This window comes from Schistocerca nitens, chromosome 7 (assembly GCF_023898315.1).
Source record: "Schistocerca nitens isolate TAMUIC-IGC-003100 chromosome 7, iqSchNite1.1, whole genome shotgun sequence".
NCBI lineage: Eukaryota > Metazoa > Arthropoda > Insecta > Orthoptera > Acrididae > Schistocerca > Schistocerca nitens.
Window position 1 is genome coordinate 22256075 of NC_064620.1, and position 21087 is coordinate 22277161.

The 21087-nt window shown below is 53.7% G+C and overlaps 1 protein-coding gene across 1 annotated transcript in view; it reads right to left on the reverse strand.

Moving 5' to 3' along the window:
• The window catches only part of LOC126195237 (uncharacterized), a 155120-nt gene extending 134297 nt beyond the window's left edge, over positions 1-20823 (reverse strand). The window contains exons 1-2 of the mRNA XM_049933763.1: positions 20668-20823; positions 11309-17234 (exon numbers count right to left, since the gene is read on the reverse strand). Coding sequence (XP_049789720.1) covers positions 11309-17234; positions 20668-20823 — 6082 coding nt within the window. The remainder of the gene's footprint in view (positions 1-11308; positions 17235-20667) is intronic.
• Positions 20824-21087: the final 264 nt, after the last annotated feature.

Sequence of the window (21087 nt, forward strand, 5' to 3'; positions counted from 1 at the left end):
GGTGGGTCGACAACATATTCCTGTCATGTGACGCACATGCCGTCACCAGTGTCGTAAAGAATATATCAGACGTGTTTTCCTGTGGAGGAATCGGTTGACCTATGACCTTGCGATCAAATGTTTTAGGTTCCTATTGGAGAGGAACGTCCTTTCGTCTATTAATCGCACGTTTTTGCGGTGCGGTCGCAAAACACAGACACTAAACTTATTACAGTGAACAGAGACGTCAATGAATGAACGGACAGATCGTAACTTTGCGAAAATAAAGAAAGTAAAATTTTCACTCGAGGGAGGACTCGAACCAAGGACCTTTCGTTTCGCAGTTGTTCACTGTAACCACGAGACCATGGCGCTCATCAGCTGATATTCTCCTTTATATTGCCTATCTTGCAAATGGACTACTCAGTTTGTATATTTTGCTTATTTTTTCACAGTTCCACACAACTTCTTCCTGTTTTCTCGATTGATCTGTGTTCAGTTTTTCAAGGCCTATCCACTGTGTCAATTTATAACTAAATCTGAGGGGGGTGCGATGGGGAGGTTCCCTTGTAAGTGTCTGCCAATAAAACGCAGTCTTTGGTTAGTCTTCCCCACAACATTTTCTGTGGGTTCCTTCCAATTTAAGTTGTTCGTAATTGTAATTCCTAGGTATTCAGTTGAATTTACGGCTTTTAGATTTGACTGATTTATCGTGTAACTGAAGTTTAGCAAATATCTTGTAGCACTTATGTGGATGGCCTAACACTTTTCGTTATTTAGCGACAACTTTCACTTTTCGCACCATTCAGATATCTTTTCTAAATCGTTTTGCTGTTTGTTTTGATCTTCTGGTGACTTTGTTAGTCGATAAACGACAGCGTCATCTGCAAACGACCTAAGACGGCTGCTCAGATTGTCTCCCAAATCGTTTATATAGATAAGGAACAGCAAAGGGCCTATAACACTACCTTGGGGAACGCCAGAAATCATTTCTGTGTTACTCGATGACTTTCCGTCAGATACTATGCACTGTGACCTCTCTGACAGGAAGTCACAAATCCAGTCACATAACTGAGAAGATATTCCATAAGCACGCAATTTCCCTACGAGCCGCTTGTGTGGTACAGTGTCAAAAGCCTTCCGGAAATCCAGAAATACGGAATCGATCTGAAATCCCTTGTCAATAGCACTCTACACTTCATGTGAATAAAGAGCTAGTTGTGTTTCACAAGAATGGTGTTTTCTAAACCAATGTTTACAGATAGTCAATAGACCGTTTTCTTCTAGGTAATTCGTTATGTTCGAACACAATATATGTTCCAGAATCCTGCTGCATATCGACGTTGATGATAAGGGCCCTTTAATTAAGTAGATTACTCCTACTACCTTCCTTGAATATTGGTGCGACCTGTGCTAATTTCCAGTCCTTGGGTACGGACCTTTCGGCGAGCGATCAGTTGGATGTGATTTTCAAGTATGGAGCTCCTTTTCTTTTCCTACTATTGGTCTCCAGTCCCCGGTCACAAAGGAATTTTCGTGTCCTTTAACTATCTGAATAATGTATTATCTTGTACGTTTATTCATCTGCGGAGCTTAGTTGGCATACAGCCTTGTACTACTGTGTGTGTATTGGCTACGATAATGCAGTCACCATGCTGCTCATAGCAGCTTACCCTCATTCCTGTTTCCCGCATTCCTATTTTCTTATTCGTCATTAAACCCATTCCTGCCTTAAGGGGCTCCGGAAAGGCTCAAAATCATGAAAAGTTCAATTTTTACTTTTTTGCGTTTTCTGAATCTGCAGACTATTACCTTTTAATAGATATATAATTTATTCAATTCCGAAGACTACAACTATTTTTAAATTTTTTTTGAAATGTGTTATACATGGGCGTGACCCACTGTGGCGCTGTTAAACTGCTGTCAAATGGTGTTATTATTAACGTCCGTGTTCATCAGGTACATTTTAGTGATGTGAGATAAAGTATAAAACCTATTTTCAGAGACTTAGCAGCACCTGAACTGTTGAAAAAGTGTATTCACGGAAAAACTCAAAACCCCAATGAAAGTGTAAATAGTGTTATATGGTCGAGAATCCCCAAGACTGTATTTGTTGGAATAGAAACACTTCACTTTGGTGTGTATGATGCTGTTGCGACTTTCAATGATGGCAACATTGTAAGGTGCAAGGTATTTAGAAATATGGGAATGAAGATAGGTTCTAACATGGTACGAGCGATGCTTGCTTTAGACAAGGAACGCCTTCGGGCTGCAGACAGGGCTGCAAAGTGTCTAGAAATACAAGCAAGAGTAAACAGGAGGAGGAACAAGAGGAAGCTGGAGGAGGAGTTTGCAGAGGATGAAGATAATCCATCCTATGGACCTGGAATGCACTAAAAAGTTAATCCAATCTTTGTCGCTCGATTCCCAAATCTTTTATTTTCTCATACTAATTACATGTTTTCTAAGGATCTTCCAAACATATTTGTTTCAAACTTTCAGTAAATGTTACACAGTACCTTCTGCATAATTTAACAGAGCCTTTTTCCAAAAAACTGTATATTTTTGAATATATAAATAAAAAATTGCAAAAAAATGTTGCGAATTTTCATTACAATTGAAAAAAAACCTCATCTTTAATAACTGAGCTAAAATTTTGTAAAATCCCTGTGTTAAGTTGTAGCCCATATTCCAATAAATAATCTGTAAAAAGTTCAACTTCCTACCTCAAATACTTTGTGAGGAAAGATGTAATTTATAAGCGTTATTTTAACATTGCAAGTATAGGGCGTTCCGGAGCCCCTTAACCCTATTTGATTTTGTATTTATAATCCTGTATTCACCAGAAGTTTTGCTCCTTTTGACAACGAACTTCACTAATTTCCACTATACCTCACCTCAACCTACGTATTTCCCTATTTAAATTTTCTAACCTACCTGCCCGGGTAAGGGTACTAACACCCCAAGTACCGATCTGTAGGGTGCCAGTCTTGTATCTCCCGATGACGACATCCCCATGAGCAGTCCCCGCTCGGATACCCGAATGTGGGATTATTTAACTTCCGGAATATTTTACCGAAGTGGAAGCTATCATCATTTAACCATACATGCCATGCATGTTCTCGGGAAATATTACGGCTGTAGTTTCCGCCTCCGTAGCGCAGCGGTAGCCTTACAGCCTACCACGCAAGGGGGCCCTCGGATAGAATCCAGGCAGGGGACTGGGTGTTCTCTGTCCTTCATCACCATTTTCATCATCATTGACACGCAAGACGCCAAAGTGGCGTCAACTAAAAAGATTTTCAATACGGCGGCCGAACCCCGAAGGAGATTTCCCTGGCAATAAACGCCATACCATCATTTCATTTCATTTCCGCTTGCGTTCAGCCGTTCGCAGTACCAGCACAGTAATGCCGTTTGATCCTCTGAGCGTTCCGTTTCTACCCACTGAGGTATGAAACCCTAAAAATCACGTTAGAAGACCTTGCTCCAGTTTGATGACATTCAGAAATAGATGTGAAATTTAAAGTAATACGTGTTAGTTATTGCAATTACAGAAGTTTTGAAAGATGTTATTGCATTTCATGGAACTGACTCACGTATTCGTAATTGCTAAGGGGGTTCGTCGTGGTAGTCCCTTACAGAATTGTACCGTGGTGCGATTGCTGGTAGGCCATCTTCTAAAGAAATCAAAGCTGTTGCACTGTAGGTCGTAAATCTAAATTTCCTCTTCTCCGATACGTTCTCCTTAATCTCGGTTAATGTCTTGAGGATAAAAATTCGCAGCGAAATGTTTGATAAAGATGCAAATGTAGTGCCTTCTTTCCTGCACTTCGGGCCGTTTCTCAGAAAGCTAAGTTACGTTTCAGTATCGCTCTAAAGGCACAATCTTCGAAATGACACATTCGAAGTGAATATTTTCAGGGTGAATGCGAGATGCGACGAAAAAATTTCGGAGGCCGTTCAGGGATATTTACTGACAATTTTGATGTAAAGAATCCTTGCTCTCAGGCTGCTCGTTACGGTACAATTTCGTTTCGTTTGGACAATAATGGATTGGTCACGACAATGCTGTTGCATAACCAACTCGGTTCCCTCATTTCTGCGGTAGGTCAAGAACTTAGTTCATCAAACCACGGTCGACACATGGAACTAGAATGAGATTTTCACTCTGCAGCGGAGTGTGCGCTGATGCGATACTTCCTGGCTGATTAAAACTCTGTGTGCCGGACCGAAACTCGAACTCGGGACCTTTGCCTCTCTCGGGCAAGTTTTTTTTTTTTTTTTTTTTTTTTGTCGTTGTTGGTTGTATTTGGTGGTAGCAGACGTCACAAGACATCTGCTGAAGTTAGTTTATTTTATTTTATTTTTTTATTTTTCATCACAGAGACAAGTCAGCCCTTAGTCGAAAACGCTGAGCTACAGTGCCGGCTACTGAGATAGCCAAGCACGACTGGCGAGCCGTCTTCACAGCTGATAGGAGACGAGGTGCTGGCAGAACTGAAGCTGTGAGGACGGGTCGTGAGTCCTGCTTGGGTAGCTCATATGGTAGAGCACTTGCCTGCGAAAGGCAAAGCTCCCGAGTTCGAGTCTCGATCCCGTACACAGTTTTAATCTGCCAGGAAGTTCCATTCACATGGATCTGATTGCTTTCACTGACGCATCCAGAGAAGTAATGCTAAACTTCTGGAATTCCTGCCCGTGTAGGTGAATCGGTACCGACTCACTGTACACTCTACAGTTCAAAAATGGTTCAAATGGCTCTGAGCACTATGCGACTTAACTTCTGAGGTCATCAGTCCCCTAGAACTCAGAATTACTTGAACCTAACTAACCTAAGGACATCACACACATCCATGGCCGAGGCAGGATTCGAACCTGCGACCGTAGCGGTCGCTCGGTTCCAGACTGCAGCGCCTAGAACCGCTCGGCCACCCACACTCTGCAGTGATTATGGTGGTCGATAGCTTGAGCAGTACAAGTAACGGAACACACTGCATTTTTTATAGACAGCACTACATAGTGAGAGTGAAGACAAATAGATAGAGGGTACCGATTTCGTCTGAGGGCTGTTCGTCACTCCATATTACAGGCTTTTTCACACGATCTGTGATATTTTGGTAACGGAAGAAATAAACATTAACTGCTATATAACTTTGTAAGGTCCCACAGCAAACAGCAGATTCCTGATAGCAAAATACGATGAAAACATCCGTGAACAATCTTCAAAGTAGTAATGATTCACCGGGAACATGCCGTGAGTTTGTATGTACCTCGGGTAGATTCATACCTTTGAAGACGGTCTGAAAGCCCTTCAGGATTTATCTATAAGGGGCAGTGAAATGAAATCGAGACCGATAGAATAATAATAATTAAATTGTTAGTTGTAAGAATAGCAATTGCCATAGCATTTACCTCATTACTAGAGAGGATGGTTCATGCCTTCATCGAATAATGTTTATGGTTGTCTATGGAACCATGATTGTACCTAATTGTGCACCTCTTTTAAGCGGCCGTGAATGTCTTTCTTCAGGGCTCCAAAACTGTGGAAGTCGTATGGGGAGCGATCGGTACTGTATGGCGAATGTATAGTGGCTTCCCAGCAAAACTTCTGCAGTGTAGTCGAACCAAACTTGGCAAAATGTGGTCAGGCCCATGTCGGGGTCTTTGGACCTCTGAACAAAAACATTCGTGGCAGTTTATTTGTTTCAGGCGAAGTAGGGCACACCTGGGTGCAATCATGATTCCGTAGGCAGCCGCAAACATTTTTCCATGAAGCCATTAATCGTCCTGTCTCTTTTTTTTTTTTTCTTTATTGTGATTTTGAAACCTGTATTACAGGCAGGCCTGCAGCAGCATACTACGCCGCTCTTTGGCCGCAGAGAAACACAAATAGACAAATGAAGACATTTAGAGAAAAAACATGGTGGACATATAAACGGAGACAAACACTTTTTAAAATACAAGGTGCCGTTCACGGGCGTAGAAAATGGTTCAAATGGCTCTGAGCACTATGGGACTCAACTGCTGAGGTCATTAGTCCCCTAGAACTAAGAACTAGTTAAACCTAACTAACCTAAGGACATTACAAACATCCATGCCCGAGGCAGGATTCGAACCTGCGACCGTAGCGGTCTTGCGGTTCCAGACTGCAGCGCCTTTAACCGCACGGCCACTTCGGCCGGCCACGGGCGTAGAGTCCAAGATAAAATTGTTCAGACACTTGGACACAGACAGAGACGAAAATTGTCACACGTGAACGTAGGTGCACAAAACGAATAACACTGAAGCACTTAAGCACAAAACGACGGCACACACAGAACACGAGGCGGTGATCTCCGGCGCGCGAACGTTCACTAACTGTGTACGAGTCCGGGGACCTGCCAAGAGAGGAGGAGGGGAAGGGATGGGAGAGGGAGAGGGGAGAGCAGATGCCATGGGCAGGGGAGATAGGGGGAAGGGAGGAAGGTAGAGGGGAAGCCCAGTGGAAGAGGGAAGGAGGGAGGGGATTGGGGAAAAGGAAGGAGAAGGGAGGGAGGGTGCCTAAAGGAAAAGACACAGGAAGTGGGGGGGAGGATCAAAGTTGATAGGAGGGGTAGATGGAGGGGAGGAGGACATCATCAGGGAGGGGGAGCTGGCGGAAGCCACCTTGGGAGAGGGTGAGGAGGGTGGAGAGATGGAGACCGGGTGGGACGTGGGAATACAGGTGCGGCAGTGGGCGGGGCTGGGAGAGGATGGGTGAGACAAGCGGATGAGGAGGATCGAGATTATGGGAGGTGTACAGGATCCGCATCCTTTCAAGGAAGAGGAGGAGGTGGGGGAAGGGGATGAGATCTTACAGGATCCGCGTGGGGGAGGGGTGACAGATGCGATAGGCGAGGCAGAGAGCATGGCGTTCAAGGATTTGGAGGGATTTATAAAAGGTAGGGGGGGGGGGCGGAGATCCAGGCCGGATGGGCGTAACAAAGGATAGGGCGGATGAGGGATTTATAGGTGTGGAGGATGGCTGAGGGGTCCAGACCCCACATACGGCCGGAAAGGAGCTTGAGGAGACGGAGTTAGGAGCATGCTTTGGTTTTGATTGTCCGGAGATGGGGACTCTAGGAGAGGCGACGGTCGAGGGTGACGCCAAGGTACTTAAGGGTGGGAGTGAGGGCGATAGGACGGCCATAGATGGTGAGATAGAAATCAAGGAGGCGGAAGGAAGGGGTGGTTTTGCCTACAATGAACGCTGGGTTTTGGAGGGATTGACCTTGAGCAACCACTGGTTGCACCAAGTGGTGAAACGGTCAAGATGGGATTGGAGAAGGTGTTGGGAGCGCTGCAGGGTGGGGGCAAGGGCAAGGAAGGCGGTGTCATCGGCAAACTGGAGGAGGTGGACGGGGGCTGACGGCGGCGGCATGTCCGCCGTATACAAAAGGTACAGAAGGGGGGAGAGGACGGAGCCTTATGGCACACCGGCAGAGGGGAAAAGGTGTAGCAGTCGGTGTTATGGATGGTGACATAGGAAGGACGGTGGGAGAGAAAGGAGCCGATCAGACGGACGTAGTTAATGGGAAGGTCGAAGGTTTGGAGCTTGAATAGGGGACCGGAATGCCATACGTGGTCATAAGCTCGTTCGAGGTCCAGGGAGAGGAAGATTGCGGAGTGACGGGAATTAAGCTGGTCGGAAAGGAGATGAATGAGGTGAAGGAGAAGATCGTCGGAAGAGAAGGACGGCCGAAAGCCACAATGGGTAATGGGAAGGAGGTGGCGCTGGTGGAGATGCTGGTGGATGCGGCGGGTGAGGATAGATTCCAGGACCTTGCTGAAGACCGAGGTAAGGCTGATGGGACGGTAGGAGGAGACAGCGGACGGCGGTTTGCCAGGTTTAACGAACATCAGGATACGGGAGGTTTTCCACAGGTCGGGGTAGTAAACGGTGGACAGGACTACATTGTAGTGCCTGGCCAGGGTGGAGAGGAAAGAGAAGGAGCTTTACGAAGGTGACGGTAGGTGACACGATCGTGACCAGGAGTGGTGTTGCGTTTTGTGTGGAGTGCAGCAATGAGATCCCGTGTAGTGATAGGGGCATTGAGTTCCGTGTGTGCAATGTTGTCCAAGTACTGGAAACCAGGAGCGAGGGGAGGGACAGAGGGGTCAGTTCGATCGCGGACATCCGGGAAGAGGGAGTAAACGAACTGGGGATCATCGGGGATGGAAAAGACATCAGAGAGGTAAGAGGCAAAGTGATTGGCCTTACTAAGGGAGTCAGGGAAGGGGTGATCATCATGGAGAAGAGGATAGTAGGGGGAGGGTTTAGTTCCGGTAAGGCGACTAAAGGCTGACAAGAACTTGAACGAGTTGATAGGTGGGGTAGCATTTAAACAGGTGCATGTCTGTCGCCAGTCCCGGCGTTTCGTAGCCGTGAGCAAATTACGAAGGTGTCGCTGGAGTTGCCGGTGGCGGCGTAGTGTGTCCGGGTCACGCGTGCGGAGGAAGGCACAGTAGAGACGGCGGAATTCACAGAGGAGGAGGACGGCCCGTGGGGGTATGGTAGGACGGTGGGGGTGGACGGCGACAGTAGGGACGTAGGCCTCCACAGCCTCAGACAAGGTCTGCTGGAGAAAGGAGGCGGCATGGGTTACATCGTCAGGGTGGTGGTAGTTGAAGGGGCGGCGATCGACCTGGGTGGAAAGGGTATCCCGGTAGGCATTCCTGTTGGAACGGGAATAGTCATGGATGTACTTAGGGGGAGGGTCATTGCGAGGATCGGGGCAGGGGCGAAGACCGTCTGAAACAGTAAGGAGGACAGGGAGATGGTCGCTACCAATAGGCTCCATGACATCCACCGTTATGTGGCCAAGGAGGTTGGGGGAGGAAAGGATAACATCGGGAGTGGATTTGGATTTGGGACGGGTGTGCTGGGGGATGGGGATGAGGTCGCCTTGAAGGGAGGAGAGGAACCGATGCCACCGCCGTAACTGGGCGGCGGGACGTCTATGGATGTTGGGGTCGGCGGCGATCACGTAGGAGCAGAAAGTACGGTCAATGTGGGAGAGGAAGTCGAAGGGAATAAGGGCGTTAGGGCGGACATAGATGGTGGCGCAGGTAACGTTAAGGCCAGGGAAGAAGAGACTAAGGATCAGGTGTTCGGTGGGGTCGGGAAGGAGAGGTTGGAGCCGAACGGGGATCTGGCGGTGGTGACCAATGGCAACTCCGCCACAAGCAATCGGGAGGGGATTATCGGAGCGGTGGAGGAGGAAGGGCGAAGTGTGAATGGTGTGGTGGGGTTGGAGGAAGGTTTCATTGAGGAGGAAGGCATCCACACGGTGTGTGGCAAGGGTGTGCAGGAAGAGGTTCTTGTTGGCGGGAAGGGAGCGGATGTTGTTGAAAAGGATACGGTGCTCTCGCGCCATGACAGGGATTTAAACGAGGGTGTCATGACAGGAGAAGGTGAAATGGGCCTGGTTGTTGGAGTAGGTGGCGTACACTTTGAGTTGGAAAACGGAACGGGCGGCGAGGGAGATCTGTTGGAGGGTGTGCGGGCGCTGAAAAGGATGAACATTCTGAAGGACGATGGTGAGGGATCTGATGATGTCCTCAGCGGTAGGGGGTGGACGAAGGGAATTGCCGGGAGGGGTGGGGGCGTCCAGAGGGTGGACAGGAATGGTGTGTTCAGGAGTGGTAGGAGGGGGTCGGGCCTTACATTTCTGGGAGTAGGTAGGATGAGGGAGGTTACAGGTATTACAGGAGGGGGCGGACTGGAGATTGGGGCACTGCCGTAAAAAGTGGGCTTGCGTACAGTGCGGGCAGGTGAGGGCCTCGCGACACTCAGATGTCGGGTGTGCATTATACCGCAAGCACCTGTGGTAGCGGAGAGATTGAGGAGGGGAACGGGAGGGGTCAACTTTATAACGTTGGTTAAAAAGGAGGGCACCCTCCTTCAGGAGACGGTCTACGGAGGGGGCGTGCTCGGAAAAGACCCGCATAAGGCGGGTGGGGCCGGCAGCATTGCGTTTGCGACGAACCGCACGCTCCTCCAGATGGGGATGTGCCTGAATCTCCGCCAACACCTCCTCCTCCGTGATCGTCGGACTAAACCGAGTGATCATGGCGGTGTGGGTTGGCGGGCGACACGGGGGTTGGGGTTGGCGGGAGAGAGACGGGGAAGGAGCAGGGCTGAGGGAGGCATTAGGGCCAAAGCGGGTGACAGGGATGCGGGAAAGGAGGTCTGTGTGGAGGGTAGGGCTGGGGGAGGAGATGAGCACCAAATCACGGCGAGGAGGGAGATGGGGGCACCAGGAAAATTCTGGCGATGGAAGAGGGTGAGGTTCCGGGCTTCATGAAGGGAGGGATCAGGACGGGAGAGGAGGTAGCGGTAGGAGGGGGGTAGAGGAGGAGGAGGAAGGGGCAGAGACAGGCGGGGAGACATCCATGGCATCATGGGTGGGGGAAGGGGGATGAGGCGGAGCCTTTTTGGGAGTAGAGGAGGCAGGGGTGCCACTGGGGCGCTTGACAGCGATGGACGAGGTGTGGGGGATGGGAGCGACTGGAAGGTGGCGGGGAGTGGCAGGTTCCAGTCCTGGAGGCGGCGCTGGAGATGGTGAGGGCGATGGCGAAGGCGATGGTGAAGACGATGACGAGGACGAGGAAGGCGAAGGGGAGAGTGGAGCGTGGGCCGTAGCCCTCCGGGCGACCACCATAGCGGGGGCTGCAGAAACGGAAGGAGCAAAGGGAGGGAGTGGAGGGAAGGGATCAGAGGAGGCACGGGAGGGAGGAACCGGGGATGGGGCGACAAATAGTGAGGGAGATGGGAGAGTGAGGAGTGGGGGGATGGACTGGGGGGAGTAATGTGGCACACCACGTGATAGTGGTTGCGGCGGCGGAGGGGATGTGTATATGATGGCAGTGGTGGTGGCAGTAGTGGAGGTGGTGGGGGTCGACATTACGAGAAGCGGAAAAGCACAGGACAGGACAAAGAAAGCGACGAGAAACACAGAGTGGAAGGGACGGAGAAACTATGTAGGAGACTGGGGCCGAAGCCCCACTCTGCTGCTGCTGGTGGGGGAGGTGACCTGTCTGGCCGGCCAGTGGGGACGCTAGTGCTGCTGCTGCTGCTGCTGGACGCTGGCTGGGACCGCAGCTGGACGCTGGCTGCTAGCAGGAACCGCGGCTGGCCGCCGGACGCTGGCCGCAGGCTGCTGGCAGGAACCACTGCTGGCTGCTAGGACGCTGGCTGCAGGCTGCTGGCAGGAACCACTGCTGGCTGCTAGGACGCTGGCTGCAGGCTGCTGGCAGGAACCACTGCTGGCTGCTAGGACGCTGGCTGCAGGCTGCTGGCAGGAACCACTGCTGGCTGCTAGGATGCTGGCTGCAGGCTGCTGGCAGGAACCACTGCTGGCTGCTAGGACGCTGGCTGCAGGCTGCTGGCAGGAACCACTGCTGGCTGCTAGGACGCTGGCTGCAGGCTGCTGGGAGGAACCACTGCTGGCTGCTAGGACGCTGGCTGCAGGCTGCTGGCAGGAACCACTGCTGGCTGCTAGGACGCTGGCTGCAGGCTGCTGGCAGGAACCACTGCTGGCTGCTAGGACGCTGGCTGCAGGCTGCTGGCAGGAACCACTGCTGGCTGCTAGGACGCTGGCTGCAGGCTGCTGGCAGGAACCACTGCTGGCTGCTAGGACGCTGGCTGCAGGCTGCTGGCAGGAACCACTGCTGGCTGCTAGGACGCTGGCTGCAGGCTGCTGGCAGGAACCACTGCTGGCTGCTAGGACGCTGGCTGCAGGCTGCTGGCAGGAACCACTGCTGGCTGCTAGGACGCTGGCTGCAGGCTGCTGGGAGGAACCACTGCTGGCTGCTAGGACGCTGGCTGCAGGCTGCTGGCAGGAACCACTGCTGGCTGCTAGGACGCTGGCTGCAGGCTGCTGGGAGGAACCACTGCTGGCTGCTAGGACGCTGGCTGCAGGCTGCTGGCAGGAACCACTGCTGGCTGCTAGGACGCTGGCTGCAGGCTGCTGGGAGGAACCACTGCTGGCTGCTAGGACGCTGGCTGCAGGCTGCTGGCAGGAACCACTGCTGGCTGCTAGGACGCTGGCTGCAGGCTGCTGGCAGGAACCACTGCTGGCTGCTAGGACGCTGGCTGCAGGCTGCTGGCAGGAACCACTGCTGGCTGCTAGGACGCTGGCTGCAGGCTGCTGGCAGGAACCACTGCTGGCTGCTAGGACGCTGGCTGCAGGCTGCTGGCAGGAACCACTGCTGGCTGCTAGGACGCTGGCTGCAGGCTGCTGGGAGGAACCACTGCTGGCTGCTAGGACGCTGGCTGCAGGCTGCTGGCAGGAACCACTGCTGGCTGCTAGGACGCTGGCTGCAGGCTGCTGGCAGGAACCACTGCTGGCTGCTAGGACGCTGGCTGCAGGCTGCTGGCAGGAACCACTGCTGGCTGCTAGGACGCTGGCTGCAGGCTGCTGGCAGGAACCACTGCTGGCTGCTAGGACGCTGGCTGCAGGCTGCTGGCAGGAACCACTGCTGGCTGCTAGGACGCTGGCTGCAGGCTGCTGGCAGGAACCACTGCTGGCTGCTAGGACGCTGGCTGCAGGCTGCTGGCAGGAACCACTGCTGGCTGCTAGGACGCTGGCTGCAGGCTGCTGGGAGGAACCACTGCTGGCTGCTAGGACGCTGGCTGCAGGCTGCTGGCAGGAACCACTGCTGGCTGCTAGGACGCTGGCTGCAGGCTGCTGGCAGGAACCACTGCTGGCTGCTAGGACGCTGGCTGCAGGCTGCTGGCAGGAACCACTGCTGGCTGCTAGGACGCTGGCTGCAGGCTGCTGGCAGGAACCACTGCTGGCTGCTAGGACGCTGGCTGCAGGCTGCTGGCAGGAACCACTGCTGGCTGCTAGGACGCTGGCTGCAGGCTGCTGGCAGGAACCACTGCTGGCTGCTAGGACGCTGGCTGCAGGCTGCTGGGAGGAACCACTGCTGGCTGCTAGGACGCTGGCTGCAGGCTGCTGGCAGGAACCACTGCTGGCTGCTAGGACGCTGGCTGCAGGCTGCTGGCAGGAACCACTGCTGGCTGCTAGGACGCTGGCTGCAGGCTGCTGGGAGGAACCACTGCTGGCTGCTAGGACGCTGGCTGCAGGCTGCTGGCAGGAACCACTGCTGGCTGCTAGGACGCTGGCTGCAGGCTGCTGGGAGGAACCACTGCTGGCTGCTAGGACGCTGGCTGCAGGCTGCTGGCAGGAACCACTGCTGGCTGCTAGGACGCTGGCTGCAGGCTGCTGGCAGGAACCACTGCTGGCTGCTAGGACGCTGGCTGCAGGCTGCTGGGAGGAACCACTGCTGGCTGCTAGGACGCTGGCTGCAGGCTGCTGGGAGGAACCACTGCTGGCTGCTAGGACGCTGGCTGCAGGCTGCTGGCAGGAACCACTGCTGGCTGCTAGGACGCTGGCTGCAGGCTGCTGGCAGGAACCACTGCTGGCTGCTAGGACGCTGGCTGCAGGCTGCTGGCAGGAACCACTGCTGGCTGCTAGGACGCTGGCTGCAGGCTGCTGGCAGGAACCACTGCTGGCTGCTAGGACGCTGGCTGCAGGCTGCTGGGAGGAACCACTGCTGGCTGCTAGGACGCTGGCTGCAGGCTGCTGGCAGGAACCACTGCTGGCTGCTAGGACGCTGGCTGCAGGCTGCTGGCAGGAACCACTGCTGGCTGCTAGGACGCTGGCTGCAGGCTGCTGGCAGGAACCACTGCTGGCTGCTAGGACGCTGGCTGCAGGCTGCTGGGAGGAACCACTGCTGGCTGCTAGGACGCTGGCTGCAGGCTGCTGGCAGGAACCACTGCTGGCTGCTAGGACGCTGGCTGCAGGCTGCTGGCAGGAACCACTGCTGGCTGCTAGGACGCTGGCTGCAGGCTGCTGGGAGGAACCACTGCTGGCTGCTAGGACGCTGGCTGCAGGCTGCTGGCAGGAACCACTGCTGGCTGCTAGGACGCTGGCTGCAGGCTGCTGGGAGGAACCACTGCTGGCTGCTAGGACGCTGGCTGCAGGCTGCTGGCAGGAACCACTGCTGGCTGCTAGGACGCTGGCTGCAGGCTGCTGGGAGGAACCACTGCTGGCTGCTAGGACGCTGGCTGCAGGCTGCTGGCAGGAACCACTGCTGGCTGCTAGGACGCTGGCTGCAGGCTGCTGGCAGGAACCACTGCTGGCTGCTAGGACGCTGGCTGCAGGCTGCTGGCAGGAACCACTGCTGGCTGCTAGGACGCTGGCTGCAGGCTGCTGGGAGGAACCACTGCTGGCTGCTAGGACGCTGGCTGCAGGCTGCTGGCAGGAACCACTGCTGGCTGCTAGGACGCTGGCTGCAGGCTGCTGGCAGGAACCACTGCTGGCTGCTAGGACGCTGGCTGCAGGCTGCTGGCAGGAACCACTGCTGGCTGCTAGGACGCTGGCTGCAGGCTGCTGGCAGGAACCACTGCTGGCTGCTAGGACGCTGGCTGCAGGCTGCTGGCAGGAACCACTGCTGGCTGCTAGGACGCTGGCTGCAGGCTGCTGGCAGGAACCACTGCTGGCTGCTAGGACGCTGGCTGCAGGCTGCTGGCAGGAACCACTGCTGGCTGCTAGGACGCTGGCTGCAGGCTGCTGGCAGGAACCACTGCTGGCTGCTAGGACGCTGGCTGCAGGCTGCTGGCAGGAACCACTGCTGGCTGCTAGGACGCTGGCTGCAGGCTGCTGGCAGGAACCACTGCTGGCTGCTAGGACGCTGGCTGCAGGCTGCTGGCAGGAACCACTGCTGGCTGCTAGGACGCTGGCTGCAGGCTGCTGGCAGGAACCACTGCTGGCTGCTAGGACGCTGGCTGCAGGCTGCTGGCAGGAACCACTGCTGGCTGCTAGGACGCTGGCTGCAGGCTGCTGGGAGGAACCACTGCTGGCTGCTAGGACGCTGGCTGCAGGCTGCTGGCAGGAACCACTGCTGGCTGCTAGGACGCTGGCTGCAGGCTGCTGGCAGGAACCACTGCTGGCTGCTAGGACGCTGGCTGCAGGCTGCTGGGAGGAACCACTGCTGGCTGCTAGGACGCTGGCTGCAGGCTGCTGGCAGGAACCACTGCTGGCTGCTAGGACGCTGGCTGCAGGCTGCTGGGAGGAACCACTGCTGGCTGCTAGGACGCTGGCTGCAGGCTGCTGGCAGGAACCACTGCTGGCTGCTAGGACGCTGGCTGCAGGCTGCTGGCAGGAACCACTGCTGGCTGCTAGGACGCTGGCTGCAGGCTGCTGGCAGGAACCACTGCTGGCTGCTAGGACGCTGGCTGCAGGCTGCTGGGAGGAACCACTGCTGGCTGCTAGGACGCTGGCTGCAGGCTGCTGGGAGGAACCACTGCTGGCTGCTAGGACGCTGGCTGCAGGCTGCTGGCAGGAACCACTGCTGGCTGCTAGGACGCTGGCTGCAGGCTGCTGGCAGGAACCACTGCTGGCTGCTAGGACGCTGGCTGCAGGCTGCTGGCAGGAACCACTGCTGGCTGCTAGGACGCTGGCTGCAGGCTGCTGGCAGGAACCACTGCTGGCTGCTAGGACGCTGGCTGCAGGCTGCTGGCAGGAACCACTGCTGGCTGCTAGGACGCTGGCTGCAGGCTGCTGGCAGGAACCACTGCTGGCTGCTAGGACGCTGGCTGCAGGCTGCTGGCAGGAACCACTGCTGGCTGCTAGGACGCTGGCTGCAGGCTGCTGGGAGGAACCACTGCTGGCTGCTAGGACGCTGGCTGCAGGCTGCTGGCAGGAACCACTGCTGGCTGCTAGGACGCTGGCTGCAGGCTGCTGGCAGGAACCACTGCTGGCTGCTAGGACGCTGGCTGCAGGCTGCTGGCAGGAACCACTGCTGGCTGCTAGGACGCTGGCTGCAGGCTGCTGGGAGGAACCACTGCTGGCTGCTAGGACGCTGGCTGCAGGCTGCTGGCAGGAACCACTGCTGGCTGCTAGGACGCTGGCTGCAGGCTGCTGGCAGGAACCACTGCTGGCTGCTAGGACGCTGGCTGCAGGCTGCTGGGAGGAACCACTGCTGGCTGCTAGGACGCTGGCTGCAGGCTGCTGGCAGGAACCACTGCTGGCTGCTAGGACGCTGGCTGCAGGCTGCTGGGAGGAACCACTGCTGGCTGCTAGGACGCTGGCTGCAGGCTGCTGGCAGGAACCACTGCTGGCTGCTAGGACGCTGGCTGCAGGCTGCTGGGAGGAACCACTGCTGGCTGCTAGGACGCTGGCTGCAGGCTGCTGGCAGGAACCACTGCTGGCTGCTAGGACGCTGGCTGCAGGCTGCTGGGAGGAACCACTGCTGGCTGCTAGGACGCTGGCTGCAGGCTGCTGGCAGGAACCACTGCTGGCTGCTAGGACGCTGGCTGCAGGCTGCTGGCAGGAACCACTGCTGGCTGCTAGGACGCTGGCTGCAGGCTGCTGGCAGGAACCACTGCTGGCTGCTAGGACGCTGGCTGCAGGCTGCTGGCAGGAACCACTGCTGGCTGCTAGGACGCTGGCTGCAGGCTGCTGGGAGGAACCACTGCTGGCTGCTAGGACGCTGGCTGCAGGCTGCTGGCAGGAACCACTGCTGGCTGCTAGGACGCTGGCTGCAGGCTGCTGGCAGGAACCACTGCTGGCTGCTAGGACGCTGGCTGCAGGCTGCTGGCAGGAACCACTGCTGGCTGCTAGGACGCTGGCTGCAGGCTGCTGGGAGGAACCACTGCTGGCTGCTAGGACGCTGGCTGCAGGCTGCTGGCAGGAACCACTGCTGGCTGCTAGGACGCTGGCTGCAGGCTGCTGGGAGGAACCACTGCTGGCTGCTAGGACGCTGGCTGCAGGCTGCTGGCAGGAACCACTGCTGGCTGCTAGGACGCTGGCTGCAGGCTGCTGGCAGGAACCACTGCTGGCTGCTAGGACGCTGGCTGCAGGCTGCTGGCAGGAACCACTGCTGGCTGCTAGGACGCTGGCTGCAGGCTGCTGGCAGGAACCACTGCTGGCTGCTAGGACGCTGGCTGCAGGCTGCTGGCAGGAACCACTGCTGGCTGCTAGGACGCTGGCTGCAGGCTGCTGGGAGGAACCACTGCTGGCTGCTAGGACGCTGGCTGCAGGCTGCTGGCAGGAACCACTGCTGGCTGCTAGGACGCTGGCTGCAGGCTGCTGGCAGGAACCACTGCTGGCTGCTAGGACGCTGGCTGCAGGCTGCTGGCAGGAACCACTGCTGGCTGCTAGGACGCTGGCTGCAGGCTGCTGGCAGGAACCACTGCTGGCTGCTAGGACGCTGGCTGCAGGCTGCTGGCAGGAACCACTGCTGGCTGCTAGGACGCTGGCTGCAGGCTGCTGGCAGGAACCACTGCTGGCTGCTAGGACGCTGGCTGCAGGCTGCTGGCAGGAACCACTGCTGGCTGCTAGGACGCTGGCTGCAGGCTGCTGGCAGGAACCACTGCTGGCTGCTAGGACGCTGGCTGCAGGCTGCTGGCAGGAACCACTGCTGGCTGCTAGGACGCTGGCTGCAGGCTGCTGGCAGGAACCGCCTCTGGCTGCTGGCTGCTGGCTGGCCTGCTGCAGGGTGGCTGGCACCTGCAATACAGCTAACGCTTCGATTAGAACCGAAAGGCCAATCGAAGGGCAGTATCCTTCCGGATTACCGCCGGAGATGCGTCCTGTCTCGCAGTGGGGTAACTTTTATATTGACTACTTTTCAAATAGTAAACGGTTTAGGTACTTTTCCCCTGCTGTCTATTTTTCGTTTGACTGTCCCTTATACGACTAGCGCACAGCACGCCTTAACATGGGAAGCACTGAAATGGTAGAAAATAATACGGGGCGGTCCATTGATAGTGACCGGGCCAAATATCTCACGAAATAAACATCAAATGAAAAAACTACAAAGAACGAAACTCGTCTAGCTTGGAGGAGGAAACCAGATGGCGCTATGGTTAGCCCTCTAGATGGCGCTGCCAAATGTTAAACGGATATCAATTGCGTTTTTTAAAACAGGAACGCCCATTTTTTATTACATATCCGTGTAGTACGTAAAGATATATGAATATTTTAGTTGGACCACATTTTCGCTTTGAGATAGATGGCGCTGTAATAGTCACAATCGTATAACTACGTGGTATCACATAACATTCCGCCAGTGCGGACGGTATTTGCTTCGTGATACATTCCCCGTGTTAAAATGGACCGTTTACCAATTGCGGAAAAGGTCTATATCGTGTTGATGTATGGCTATTGTGATCAAATTGATCAACGGGCGTGCGCTATGTATGCTGTTCGGTATCCTGGACGATATCATCCACGTGTCCGGACCGCTCGCCGGATAGTTGCGTTATTTAAGGAAACAGGAAGCGTTCAGCCACATGTGAAACGTCAACCACAAATGAGGAGGCCCAAGTAGGTTTCTTAGCTGCTGTCGCGGCTAATCCGCACATCAGTAGCAGAAAAATTGCGCGAGAATCGGGAATCTCAAAAACGTCGGTGTTGAGAATGCTACATCAAAATCGATTGCACCAGCACCATATTTCTATGCACCAGGAATTGCATGGCGACGACTTTGAACATCGTGTACAGCTCTGCCACTGGGCACAAGAGAAATTACGGGACGATGACAGTTTTTTGCACGCGTTTTATTTAGCGACGAAGCGTCATTCACCAGCAGAGATAAAGTAAATCAGCATAAGATGCACCATTGGGCAACGGAAAATCCACGATCGCTGCGACAAGTTGGTGTATGGTGCAACATTGTGGGAGGAAGGATAATTGGCCCGCATTTTATCGATGGCAACCTAAATGGTGCAATGTATGCTGATTTACTACGTAATGTTCTGCGAATGTTACTACAAGATGTTTCATTTCATGACAGAATAGCGCTGTACTTCCAACATGATGAATGCCCGGCACATAGCTCGCGTGCGGTTGAAGCGGTATTGAGTAGCATATTTCATGACAGGTGGATTGCTCGTCGAAGCACCCTATTATGTCCCGCGCGTTCACCGGATCTGAAATCCCCGTATTTCTTTCAGTGGGAAAGTTGAAAGATATTTGCTATCGTGATCCACCGATAACGCCTGACAACATGCGTCAGCGCATTGTCAATGCGCATGCGAACATTACGAAAGGCGAACTAATCGCTGTTGAGAGGAATGTCGATACACGTATTGCCAAATGCATTGAGGTTGACGACATCATTTTGGGCATCTATTGCATTAATGTGGTATTTACAGGTAATCACTCAGTAACAGCATCCGTTCTCAGAAATGATAAGTTCACAATGGTACATGTACCACATTGGAACAATCGAAATAAATAGTTCAAACGTACCTACATTCTGTATTTTAATTTAAAAAACCTACCTGTTACCAACTGTTCGTCTAAAATTGTGAGCTATATGTTTGTGACTATTACAGCGGCACCTATCAGAAAGCGGCAAATGTGGTCCAACTAACACATTCATGTTTCTTTACGTACTACACGAATATGTAATAAAAAATAGGAATTGCTATTAAAAAAGAAACCAATTGAAATCCGTTTGACCTATGGTAGCGCCATCCAGCGGGCCAAGCATAGCGCCATCTGGTTTCCCCCTTCAAGCTAGACGAGTTTCGTTCTGTGTAGTTTTTCCGTTTGATGCTTATTTCGTGAGATATTTGGCCCGGTCACTATCAATGGACCACCCTGTATATGAGGGAGACGGGATACTGTAAACAATTGGTCTATGCAGCAGAAACTCTTCATCGATGTGTCATGGGTGCCAGCGAAACTGTTCATTCGAAGCCATTGGGGAGTATTTGATAGGCTGGAACAGTACATGATTCGACGATTGTGGGCCTCTTTAGAAGAAAGTGAAGGATATTTCGAGGAATTTACGTATTTACGTGTTGATGAGCTCCCATCACCTTAACTGAAAGTTTTATTAAGAACATGAAATCGAGGCATTTCCGACAATAGCTACATATGATTTTTTTTTGTTGCATGTTTTAATATAAGGAACGTGTCCCCAATTATTTGTAAAAGTATTTTTGAAGCACCCTGCATAATACGCTTATCATTACAATAATTATATACATAAAATCTTTAAATCCATGTGTGGCATGAAATAGCAAACCAGTGTTTAATAGTATTAGTTGAAAACAGTCTGGCTTGCTATTTTACTTTTTTTATTTATAAACTACGCGTTTCACCTTATTTACTCATCTTCAGGTTGATCTTAATTTGATATTTCTTAGGAAGATCCTTTAGATAGTGTAGCTAAAGGGCATCGTCGAGTACATCAGGCCATCATCGCCTTCGTTAACCTCAGTAAATACATTCTAGGGGGACTTGAGTGACTCCAAGACCTGCATGGTCTGAAGGATCGTCCTAAGAAATATCAAATTAAGATTAACCTGAAGAAGCGTGAATAAGGTGAAACGCGTAGTTGATTAATAAAAACACTAAAACGTCAACGAAGACTGTTTTCAAATAATACATAAAATCATCCAGGTGAAAGTTTCTTTACGAAAAACTTTCGGCAGACCTGACAGTAGCGTCCACATACAGACGGACAAATCTATGTTATGCATTTGAGTGGTCTTCTAAACTCGTATTAATATTTGTGAATTTTCTAGGAAAAGTGTACTTAATAGTGCCAATGTGTTGTTATTATTTTGCAGACTTAACAGAGGATTTTTTTTTTCTTTTCTTTTCGGGCTGCACACGACCCAGCTGGTAGGTTGCTTACCTTCAACGCCTGAACTGCAGACAGGCGAGCGGACCGTTTGCCCCACGCTGCCCGTTGCCCGCCACCTCTATCACCCACGCCGCCGCCCTCCTCCCCCCACCCCATCGCGGCCTCGCGGAGCGGCGAGTGTTCTTCGACTTTGCAGCGGGGCGCCATCCCGAGGGACTGATCGCGGACGATCAGTCTCTCGCAGAAATGGGACGCGCCGATCCCGGATGGGCCGCCGTGCTCCCCGTTACGATCGGCGATTCTTTATCGGCTCAGCGCCCACCTCGCCTGCGATGCCGGTTGGAGTTGCCACCTGCGACAGGCGATGCGAGAACTTTCGCAAGAGTCAAGCACGATCCCGATTTTTTTTTTTTGGCATAATTACGTTCGCCAATAAAATGAATGTAACTTCAGACACATAGCCTTATACAT